The sequence below is a fragment of the Acipenser ruthenus genome, chromosome 1 (genome assembly GCF_902713425.1).
Source record: "Acipenser ruthenus chromosome 1, fAciRut3.2 maternal haplotype, whole genome shotgun sequence".
Classification (NCBI taxonomy): domain Eukaryota; kingdom Metazoa; phylum Chordata; class Actinopteri; order Acipenseriformes; family Acipenseridae; genus Acipenser; species Acipenser ruthenus.
The window spans coordinates 75,046,055-75,058,892 of record NC_081189.1 but is presented as its reverse complement, the minus strand read 5'-3'; the positions used below and the strand labels follow the sequence as shown (position 1 = coordinate 75,058,892).

Here is a 12,838-nt window from a genome sequence, read left to right as displayed (position 1 = left end):
CCCTTATCCAGGGCGACTTAGAATTGTTACAAGATATCACATTATTTTTACATACAATTACCGCGTAGCGTGCACGAGGGCGCCACAAGGGCCGAAGCCGTGTGGGCGAGTTGAAGCAGACAGCAAAAACACGGTAGAAAGATAGTATAGAGGAGAGCACACTGTTTGTTTACAAGGCCCGACTCACCGAGGTGGGCGGGCCGGCGAGGTCTAATCGACAGCGGGGATGCGGCAATCACTCACAGGCAGTCGCTCACACACAACAGACAGATAAAGAGCAGCCTACCACGCAAGAGAGGAGGCCGCTGAAAGACATAAAGGCAAACGGCTCGGTCTTTTCAAAGTCATTGATTCCGGGAAAGCGGCGAGCCAGCTTTCAGCACAAATGCAAGGGAAATACAATCGACTCGATTTGACTCGAGAAGCTCTTTTCTATCTATCTTTTCTAACACGCTCAGCTAGACATAGAGGTCTTACCTTACCATCTTGAGAAGGAAAAAGAGAAATGGCTTCCTTTGGATGATAAGTTTTCACCATTTTTTCAATCCAGTGATCTTAGGCGTGCTAGGCAAATGTGCTAACCATTATGATGCTTTATTCCCGCATGTTAAAAGTTCAAGTCCTTTGCTTTGTATTTCCTTTTTTGTTTTTAATCAGTAGTGTTCTAAACTGAATCTTTTTTTTTAACTGTTTTGCACAACAGTGCATTTGGTTATTGGATCTTCTGTTAAAAAAAAAAAAAAGATTGTTCTTTATTTTTCGAAAATAAACCGTCAATGCACGAATAAGAAATCAGGTTGCCAGTTGCACCACTGTGATTACTCACCTTAAAAAAGTTACCATTTCCATCCCCTATCAAAAAAAAATCCTGACTACGCCACTGCTGCCAGGGTTTATTATTTAAAAATAAAAATATATATTTTTGTGTTTTTCGTAAGTGGGTAGAGAATATGTAAATGTGCAGTTTATTTCAAACTTTCAAACCTTAATAACATAACCAAAGAGTGTCTAAGAGCCTTAACTGTTATATTTGTTCTTGTGTGAGACTTTCGCTTTTTCAGTCAGCAAAAATATGTGCTAAAATAAAATAAACTTTTAAATAATTTGAAAAAATTTGATATTGGTTAATAAAATAAAAAACTTTGCCAAATCGTACGAACATGTACTTCATAATGTAGCCTAATATTTCCTTTTTTGTTTTAAATACTATTTTAAATAATAAGATATCTATTTTACTTTAAATCCAATAGGTAATATATTTTGCTTTGTATTCAGTATCAGTATGAAATGCCTAAAGGTTCTAAACTAATTTATTAATCACTGCAAAAACATAAAATGGAAATGATAAGTGTGCAGGCTACATAAAAGTTTCAAATATCAATCCCAGCCCAGCTTCACGGCTTTTGTAGCTACCTATCTAGTTCATTAATTAATTAATTGATAGATAATTAATTCCAGCAACCGATATGTACTGAAAAGATTTTTCGCTGTACTTTCTAATCATATATTTAAATCGTGATCATAGATTTAAAAAGATTAATTTTATTAGCTAAGCGACTCAATACAACATACAGTTCACAAATAATTTGCTAGTTAAATAACAACATCTACAATCTCCTAGCTAACTACAGTTACATTACATTCATGTGCAGCCGCGTCTGCCATATTTGCAAATTGTTCCCACTTGTCTCCGCCTTTATCACAAAGAGTTCTGGGACTTCAGCACAAAAACACTTCTGCAGAAGTCAACTGTTTTGTACACTCAGTTGAAGGGTGCAGTGAAGGGCATATAAAACACCCTTCACTTGTTCTCTAAGGAATTGGGACAACCCTTAAGATGGCGAACATAGTACTTCTGACCCTCAAGGTAAGGTAACGAGTGAGTAATGGTTTGGGATGCTGCCAATGTTTTTTCCTGTGTCTCTGACTTAGCTGGGGGAGGTTAATCAAGCACAGCCCTAAGATTTTTTTTTTTTTTTTTTTTGCTACGCCCCACCAAATTTTGGAAGTAATCAGCCAGAAATTAGCCAAAGTATGTTTTTTTTTTAAACCAGCTAAAAACTGCACTTTAATATATATATATATATATATATATATATATATATATATATATATACACACTAACAAAAAATAACTGAATGTTTGTGTGATTCATTATTGTATTGGATACAGAGCTCCAGAAAAAAACGGGGGGGGGGGCACTTTTGCTTGGGGATAACAAGCAGTCCAGACTTTGGAGCTTGTGGGCAGGGACATAGCGGGTCAGCAGGTTGAGGAGGTACTTGGGACCTGTGTGATGAAGGGTATTGTAGGTGAGCAGGAGAGTTTTGAAAATAATCCTGAACTTTACAGGGAGCCAGTGCAGCTGAGCAAGATGGGGGGTGATGTGATCACGTTTTTTACATTTGGTATGGATCCTGGCAGCGGCATTCTGAACTAGCTGCAGTCAGTTTATTGTGCGTGCCGGGAGACCACCATATAGAGAGTTGCAATAATTGAGTCGAGAGGAGAGAAATGCATGGCAAAGTATCTCCGCATCCAGGAGGGAAAGGTAGGGATGGACTTTGGAGATGTTTCGAAGATGGTAGAAGGAAGATTTGACCACGGAGGAGATGTGGGCATCAAAGGAGAGGTTGCTGTCAAGAAATACCCCAAGGTTCAGGGCAGCTATATTTAGATTATTAAGTTGAGTTTTAGATCCTACTAGAAGGAGTTCAGATTTGCTAGTGTTCAGCTTAAGAAAATTGGCAGACATCCAGGCCTCGATGTCTTGAATGCAAGCCGAGAGCCGGACCATGGCAGAGGGGTTATAATATATATATATTATTGACAGGTCACTGCCTCCATTGCCTCCTCTAAGGAGCCTCCACTGCTGTCTTTGTTAGTGCTTGCACTATTGAGATGTACCTGTGCTGGCCCTGTGGGCACAAAGTGAATAAACTAAACAAAGCAATGACATGCCACATCTGTTTTAGACATTTGGAAATTGATGTTTTTCTAAGAAAAGAAAAGAAAGGCTTGGTAAACAAAACAATGTGCAAGTATTTCAGGTGTGGTTCAGTCAAAGGCCAAATTGCTGCGAGAAACCAAATGTGCAGGAAGAGATAAAATGAACAAGTCTTATCATACTGTATACAGCGTGTGCCGGAATTAAAATGTATTTTGTATTAAAATGTTTTTTTTTTTTGTTTGTTTGTTTTTTTTACCATTTTGTTAACGAGATTTATCACTTCATTGCTACATTTCACTTACAGATCAGGTGAAGCAGTTCCCACTATGAAGCTCATCAGCTTTTTCCAACCCCCCCGAACCTAGGCAATGACTGTTAGGAAGCCCCTGAAGCGCCCAGTGGGAGGTCACTTTTATCAGCTTAAACCTGTTGTCACACAGCGGTTGCACTTTTACTTCATTGTCATATATTTTAATACAAATACTATATACAGTACATGTATGCTGTCCATTACAAACTAAGTAAACTATTTACTAAATGTTAGTCCAATTAAATCCAAATTTCCTTTTCTACTTCCTCTTCATAATAGCCTTTAATTACAGCACTACTCCCAATAACAGCCTCTTCCTGCAATATCTACATTATTTTAAACCAGGGTAATTACTTTTTGGAGTCTTCAAATACCAGGAACAAACATGCAAGCATGCCCAGTATTTTTTTATTTTATTTTTTTTTTAATTGAGAATTAGTTTTAGACAGCCTCCTTGGTTAAAAATGTTACCTTGCAAGAATCATCTTCTTACATTTTCAATACCTTGTCTGTTGTCCTCAAAGATGCCTTTCCTTGATACTGGACTTCCCAGTCCAAAATCTTTAAACTAGCTCCTTACATTATTAATCTTCTCCTTAAGCAATGAAGGCTCTGCTCACATGAGTTGTGTGTCCAGAGCCTTGGGCAAGGATACTTATGGAAATCGATATCAACTACCAGACGGCCTTTATTAATTAAAGTATTTTTCCTTTTTGCATGTTTGTTCCTGGTATTTACTTAGTTTGCAATGGGGGGGGGGGTGGGGGTGTAAAAAGCTGATGAGCTTCACAGAGGGAACTGCTTCACCTGATCGGTGAAACAAAGCACGAAGGTTGACCAACATCAGCGAATCAGTTGTTAATCTTTGCTGCACTTATGTAGCAGGTGCAGGATTGGCATGGTGAGTAGATTATGATGCTGTTAAGTACAGTATAAAGGGCTATTCACACTGCTGTTTTTGTATTCAGACTTGCGCATCAAATATCGGAGGCAAGGTGGCGGAACGTCTGGTTATAGCAGTGCAAAATATCTTGTTCTTTATGATAAGCAGCACAAGAAATGTTTCGATAAAGAATACATACAGAAATTATGGGAAAATATGAGGAAATCAGAAAGTAAGCACTATTGGTATGTTAAAATAAACACACTGTTTTGACTAGTTACAGGTTTTCTCCGTGTGTAGCTTCTAGAAAGTGCATGCCATGAGATACTGCGGCCCATTATTAATTATAGACTGAACTCAATAAAATCACGTATCTAATTATATCCAGTAGCATACACGGGTAAGTGGTTTTATAGCAAATGAAACTGTCTAAAATGGATTTATGTCAATCATATTTGTTAATGTAGATGTATTTTTTTTTCCAATAATATAAAACACTGTCTGGGCTGTCTGACGTTACATCTGCATCGACAGTACCATCTACCTGCATTTACTGTATTGTTTGTTAAAAAAAAACACATCAGGATGCTTCAAAATGATTGCGTTTGGCAGTCCTGTCTGTACTTCTAATTTTGTTGAAACAATGTTTATGATTTTTTACCATGGAAAACGCAGCGAATAAATGCTGTAGAGTGAATAGACCTTTAATGGAAAAACCTTGTACTTAAGCAGATTGATTTGAATCACATGTGTTGCACGGACATCATTATGGTGAACTAGACCAACTGCATTTCTCTTTTATAGCTGCAATGTAAGGTTGTGTATCGTTAGGTTCAGGTGGACACAGTCATTTACCCTGGGGAAAAATATGCAAGTTCTTAAAACCTTGATCAAGCAGCGCCTCCGAGAAACTCTGCCACTGCAAAGGACTAGAACCTTGAAGTGCATTTTTTTAATCAAACGTGTACTTTAGCAAGAAGTGTTCAAACTAACCAAACCCACTTAATTCCACATATTCAACCAACACCAAATAGGAATGAACATGGAAACACAACAGCACAATACCAAAAAAAAAAAAAAACATGGCACATAGAATTGCCACTGTTTTGTCAGCCAGAACTTCACACTAACTCTTTGTTAAAATAACTAGATAATTCATAGCATTATAGCTGGTACGCTTATGCCTCAGGTTGAAATGTATGCAACCAGGCACTTTACACAAGTATACTACAATGTAAGGAGTAGCCTATTGCAGGGGCACTGGAACTAGCGGTGCTGGGGGTGCAGTAGCACCCCCTGGCTTTGCATGGCTTTCATCATATACAGGGGTTACAGTTTTGTTCAATGGCTTTCAGCACCCCCACTTAAAAATTGTTCCAGTGCCACTGGCCTATTGGCTTATTAGTTTACTAACAGGACTTCCAGAACAAGACTAGGGATTAATATTTTCTGCTTGCAGTACAACTTCCCCCAGGGAAATTTTTATTTGCAAGCACGGCACCTATTCACACTTATCCTGGCTCAAATTAGTGTGGGACACAATAATGTTTGCAAACATATGGTAAACATGGTGTTTATTTCAAACTCTGCTCATTAGGTTAGATTAATAAGCACTGTCTGTATCACATTGTTGTTTTCATAACAACGTATCCATCGCTGGGGAATTATACAAGAAGTATTAAAGACCTTGCATCCCTACTTTTATTTATAATCAGCATCAAGCATTCAATATTTGTTGCAGACAATTTTCAGTGCCTCCTTTATCAAACAGCTTAAATTAATTCAAATTTGTTTAAAAAAATGGACAGTGAGCGCAATGAAACATCTGGCGTTGTCTTGCTTGGATTCATCTATAGTGCTGATGAAAGGGGATTTATTATCCCTTCTTTAGTTTTTCTACTGGTCCTCGGGGTTTCTGCTAACCTGCTCATCATTTTCATCATCTACTCCAAAAGCTACTTAAGAACACCCAAGAACATACTCATCTGCAACCTCTGTGCAGTAGATCTCTACGGCATCATTACAACCTGTCCTTATTTCATCATCAAATTTATTTTGCGCGATTTTAGCCCAATGAACACAAAACTTTGTTTGATGCAGTACTACTTCTATGTTGTCTACAGCTGCCTTTCTGTTTTTACTGTGACTTTGATGGCTGTGGACAGGTACTATGTCATCTGCAACCCATTTGAGTATGAAATGAAAATCACAAACGAGAGGGTTGTATTATCCTTAGCGGTGTCTTGGGTGTTTGCCATTTTTTACCCCATGTTATATGTGTTTAGTTACATTGGGCATGAATCTTGTCGTCAGGTTTTATCCTGCAGCTTCATGTGTACAGGCAGCTCTTTGGAGGAGAGCATGTGCGTACCCACCACCTTTCAAAGGGTCTACAGGATATTCATGCTTACATCTCACTTGGCAGCATGTGTTGTCATGGTCGGCTTCTCCTATGTCAAGATCCTGAAAGAATCACAGAGTGCCCGTCTCAGTGAGTCCTCGCGCAAGGCTCTCAGCACGGTGGTCACTCACAGTATTGTACTTGCCATCTTCTTTATTACCTCTCTCCTCCTTATAGTCACCGGAAGTCTCACAACAAACAATGATAAAGAAGCCATTGCTCTTCTTCGAATCTCCACTGACCTGATCTACTTCAGTGTGCCTACCTCATTCAACCCTGTCATTTATGGTTTGAGAAATGAAGATATGAGGAAAGAGTTACTCAAATTCCTCAGACGAAAAAAGTGCACTAACGAGATTTGCAGTGCCACAAACAGCAAGGGGAGCATTCCTGTAGATTCCAGGACAATCTCTAGGTTTTTTGCAGGTGTCATCTTATTTAAGAAGGCTCGTCCATCAGTAAATCCTGTTATAAAAGTAATGCCTTCCACATATACTGTATGTAGATAAGAACTACTTGCATGTACTGTAACAGCTAAAAAAATGATACCATGTTCTGACCATGATTTTAATTAATATGTTATTCTTTGGAAATAGCTATAAAAGTTATCTGAATACAATATGTTACAGGAATATTTTATATTTACATTAAATACATGATTCTGTTTATCCAATTATACATGTTATGTATTACTCTTTCTGCACTCAGGAATATTTGGAATGTTTAATAAAGTCACCAGCATACATTTGGCCGGAGCAAAGGATGTCTTGGGTTATGCACCGGTAATTCTGGGTAATTCCCCAGAAACAGTCATTTCCATGGCAAATCTGTAACAATCTCACTGGAGAATTCAGTTAAACACTTTTTTGATAGCATCACTAACCACTGGTGTGGCCATGTAAATGAATGACTAAGTTCTGTATTTTTTTATGATAAGATGACATTGCCTATAAATCATTTCAAACTTCCCTTAGTAAGGATGAATACAACTGGGAGTATCCGATTTGTTTAGCTTTTAGCTCCCAATTAAGTTGTATTGCACAGCAATTTTTTATATATATATATTATTGTGTTATTTTACTTAAACACATAAAAATAAAGAAATACAAATGGAACAATAACATAGTTTTGCTGTTATTTATTTATTTTTTTAATGTATTTTGTGTTTTCTACAATTGCCATTTGGCCAGGTGTCCCTTGCAAAAGAGACACGTTTTATTTTTTGATTATTATTTAACAGTATTCACAATGTGTTCTAATGAAGCAAGCTGCAAAAGAATTGCCTATAATCAGTCTGACATTCCAGTAAATGGAACAGAAACTAGAATGCACTGAAGCAACATGTTAATGTATTTCTTGGATCTCTTCCATTATTGTATAACTGAGCTTCACATTTAGATTAAAGTTTCCCTCTTCAGGATATAAGCTATCATTTCTCTCATTTACAGTACACAATGCAGCTGTAGTTTTCAAAGTCAGCAACTACTGTATGTGGCATGCTAAAGAATTAAACATTTGTATGCAATTTCCTGAAGTGGAAAAAAGTTATAGCCAGAATAAAGTACTGATACTGCTATAGTTTAGCAAAGTAATAATACAGTATAGTAATATAAATACAGTTATATATATATATATATATATATATATATATATATATATATATATATATATATATAAATGTAGTTCTGTAAGTTCCATAAGAAAAAATAATCAATGAGCCAAACCAGAAAATAATACAGCAGAGTTCTGTAATGTGCACCTATATAGTTCTGAAGTAATTTTGCAAAAGTGGTAACTCTTAGTAAATTGAGCTCATGAGTCATCCTTAGAGGTGTGTCCTTGCAGAACAGAACCTTTCCCTTCCTCACCACCTTCCTTGACCTCATTTGCTTCCTGCAATTTTTATTGGTATTTCCTGACATTCTGTAGTCTTTACATTTTTTTGTATGTATATTCCTTCATAAAGTAAGAATCTAACATTAATTTACTTCTTAAGACTTAACACATTTGGTCATCTCTGTATCTTACTAAAAATAAATAAATAATAATAAAAAAAGATCACAGCACAGATCATTAACTATGCTCTGCTGCCTCAAAGGGTACAAATTCTGATACATCTTTATGTTAATTTCAACCTTGAGATGTACAGTATATGATCTGTTATTTTAAGAACATTTCCACTAAACATTGTCACTCCTAAATGATATTATTCAATAGTCTCACCTGTTTGATGCGCATAATTACTGTACTATATAAAATAGAGGAGTTTGATGTCAACATTGATGCTTTCAATACAGCTCCCATCATAACCCTTTATACTGGTAAGTAAGCTATTATGCTTCTAAATGTCTGTTTCCATTTCCACATAATGTCAAAGAGTGTTTCTTCTCATGGTTTCAAGCAACCTAAAAACATTGCTCAAAAGTTTAATTTTGTTGATGACTAATAACAACATGCCTGGGTGGGAAAAAAAAATATATATATATATTTTGAGGCAAAAACAAAAGGGCAAAGGACAAGGATCTAAAAGATGAGGATTTTTCCTGCTTTACATTCATTGTCAAACAATGTAATATTATAATATTCGTCATATCTCATAAGGCTTACCAACAAAATTAAGATTGACATTGTTTTATGATGACACTAAAAAATGAATGCAAAGTTGGGCAAATTACCTTAAAATGTCAGTCAACATAAGTCACGGAAGAAAATGATAATCTGGCAATAGAGAAGTTCAATTTACATAGTGTTTCATTTTTTGCTGATTTGTAGGCAGAATTCTCTTCTAGAACCTTGTTCTTTTCAGAAAATAGTTTCCAGTATCTGCAATTAAACTGGGTTCAATAAAGTTCTCTGCTTGTCTTACTTCCTTATACCTAGACTTTTTCCTTTATGATGTTTGTTTTTCAGGGGCTCACAAAATTCCACAATAAAACCTTTGACTGGGGTTCTTCACTGGAACATCATGAAACCTGTTTGGTTTTGACACTTTTAGTTTATGTGTCGTTTCTGACCAGCTGACCAGACGACATGCCTTTGGGGCGGAGATACTGGTATCCAAAGTCAACAATAGGCAGGCGTTAGGTATGATTGACACCCATTGTATTTGCTCTGATTTTCCTATTTTAGATATCTCTAGCTTGCCCGTATGTAATCAGAAGCAAATAATAAATTGCAAATTATTGCATTCACTAGCAAAGCCCCTGCAACCCGTTGCGTAATTAAGATATTTCATGATATATCGATAAAGAACGATATGCGGTGGAAGGATACCAAAGCCCAAAGAGTTGTTTGTTATCGTCACATCTGCCCATGAAATAAATAATGTATTCCGTTGTTTTTCATGACATATCCTCTATGTATCATAAAATTGATGTTGGCTGGAAACCTAATAGGAGCAGTATCACTAGCGCTGGATGCTAATGAATGAGAGGCATGGGAAATGTGTTTTTTTTTTTTTTTTTTTAAAGGATATCAAGAATAGCATATAATTATGAGATTTTGGAGAATTGAAGTTTCTGTTAAGAAAATGTAATTTTTTAAACATTAAAACACATTCCTTTCAAACTTCCTTTGTGCTAAGGAATCTGGCATTTACAGTAAGCCATTGGTTCTGATCTGTTTCCCATGAAAGGTATTTTTGATAATATTTGACACCCTATATTAGAGCTGTTTTTGATTCATTGGTTTTATTTCGAGTGACAACTTACATAGCACACAAAACAGAGGAAGAGGAAACAATGGTAAGCTACGTTCTTTCAGATTCACACTTGAACACACACACAACATAAAAAAGGAATTGAATGTTTTTATTACTGTTCACACAGCTTTTAAGTGTTGTTTCTCACTTGCATTGTGAAAGAAGAAAGTCTGCTATAACCCAGGTCCTGATCACTATGCTTTATATAAGACTAAAGCAGTATGTTTTAGAATTAGAATATTTAATAAAATAATGAAGATTTAATTTCAGCACCCTTGAATAATTTCTTTGTAATTTTTGAGTCATTTTTGCATTGAGGGTCCAGGTTTCGCATCCGTAAGTTAGGGTAGTTTCCCTCTCAGAACCATGCTTAATCTTCCAAAGGCATTCCAGACAATTTTTGCTCTTCTGTTGATTTCTCAAATATATACAGACATGCTCAAATTTGCTGGTACCCTTACAGCTCATTGAAATAATGGTTCATTCCTCCTGAAAAGTGATGCAATTAAAAGCTATTTTATCATGTATACTTGCATGCCTTTGGTATGTCATAGAATAAAGCAAAGAAGCTGTGAAAAGAGATGAATTATTGCTTTTTCTACAAAGATATTCTAAAATGGCCTGGACACATTTGTTGGTACCCCTTAGAAAAGATAATAAATAATTGGATTATAGTGATATTTCAAACTAATTAGTTTCTTTAATTAGTATCACACATGTCTCCAATCTTGTAATCAGTCATTCAGCCTATTTAAATGGAGAAAAGTAGTCACTGTGCTGTTTGGTATCATTGCGTGCACCACACTGAACATGGACCAGAGAAAGCAAAGGAGAGAGTTGTCTGAGGAGATCAGAAAGAAAATAATAGACAAGCATGGTAAAGGTAAAGGCTACAAGACCATCTCCAAGCAGCTTGATGTTCCTGTGACAACAGTTGCAAATATTATTAAGAAGTTTAAGGTCCATGGAACTGTAGCCAACCTCCCTGGGCGCGGCCGCAAGAGAAAAACCGACCCCAGATTGAACAGAAGGATAGTGCGAATGGTAGAAAAAGAACCAAGGATAACTGCCAAAGAGATACAAGCTGAACTCCAAGGTGAAGGTACGTCAGTTTCTGATCGCACCATCCGTTGCTTTTTGAGTGAAAGTGGGCTCCATGGAAGAAGACCCAGGAGGACTCCACTTTTGACAGAAAAACATAAAAAAGCCAGACTGGAATTTGCTAAAATGCATATTGACAAGCCACAATCCTTCTGGAAGAATGTCCTTTGGACAGATGAGTCAAAACTGGAGCTTTTTGGCAAGTCACATCAGCTCTATGTTCACAGACGAAAAAATGAAGCTTTCAAAGAAAAGAACACCATACCTACAGTGAAACATGGAGGAGGCTCAGTTATGTTTTGGGGCTGCTTTGCTGCGCCTGGCACAGGGTGCCTTGAATCTGTGCAGGGCACAATGAAATCTCAAGACTATCAAGGCATTCTGGAGCGAAACATACTGCCCAGTGTCAGAAAGCTCTGTCTCAGTCGCAGGTCATGGGTCCTCCAACAGGATAATGACCCAAAACACACAGCTAAAAGCACCCAAGAATGGATAAGAACAAAACATTGGACTATTCTGAAGTGGCCTTCTATGAGTCCTGATCTGAATCCTATCGAACATCTATGGAAAGAGCTGAAACTTGCAGTCTGGAGAAGGCACCCATCAAACCTGAGACAGCTGGAGCAGTTTGCTCAGGAAGAGTGGGCCAAACTACCTGTTAACAGGTGCAGAAGTCTCATTGAGAGCTACAGAAAACGTTTGATTGCAGTGATTGCCTCTAAAGGTTGTGCAACAAAATATTAGGTTAGGGGTCCCATCATTTTTGTCCATGCCATTTTCATTTGTTTTATTATTTACAATATTATGTTGAATAAAAAATCAAAAGCAAAGTCTGGTTTCTATTAAATATGGAATAAACAATGGTGGATGCCAATTACGTTTGTCAGTTTCAAGTTATTTCAGAGAAAATTGTGCATTCTTCGTTTTTATATATATATAGAGGCATATGATTTTTTTTTTTAAATGTACACAAAAAGTTTAAAAGATTAAAAAATCTTTTATTTTCAGGACGTTTCGGGCAAAAGCCCTTCTTCAGCTGTTTAAAAAGAAAAGTAAACACACTGCAGTAAACTTGTTGTTATTCAAGAATTGTAATTATACAAAAATTCTGTGGATGATGTCAAGATTATTAGAATAGAATGTTCCTGTCCAACAGAACTGATCTTCAAATTTTCTGATGAAATCTTCAAACCACTTGTTGAATCACTGCCTTCCTATGTTAAAGACTCGACACATTCTCTAAATCAATTGGATAATTTCAAAGAACAGCACCCTTGTGATAATATTATTCTTTTTACAATGGACATTAAAAGCCTCTACACTGTTATACCAAATAATGAAGGGTTACTTGCAATAAAGCACTTTCTTGATGAACGGATAGTGAAAGAACCTCCAACAGATATCCTTCTGAGGCTGAACTTGTGCTCACATTGAATTGTTTTTCCTTTGATGGAAATTTTTACACTCAAGTAAGGGGTGTTAGCATGGGAACT

The 12,838-nt window shown here is 36.6% G+C and overlaps 1 protein-coding gene across 1 annotated transcript; it reads left to right on the top strand.

The window, feature by feature from the left end:
• The first annotated feature begins 5,943 nt into the window (after nt 1-5,943).
• On the top strand, nt 5,944-7,053 carry LOC131731652 (olfactory receptor 1073-like). Its single transcript, XM_059021033.1, has one exon. The coding sequence runs from the start codon at nt 5,944-5,946 to the stop codon at nt 7,051-7,053; it is 1,110 nt and encodes a 369-aa protein (XP_058877016.1).
• The last annotated feature ends 5,785 nt before the right edge of the window (nt 7,054-12,838 follow it).

Bases quoted from the DNA above. Each gene is read 5' to 3' on its own strand.
- LOC131731652 (XM_059021033.1), top strand. From the start codon at position 5,944: ATGGACAGTGAGCGCAATGAAACATCTGGCGTTGTCTTGCTTGGATTC.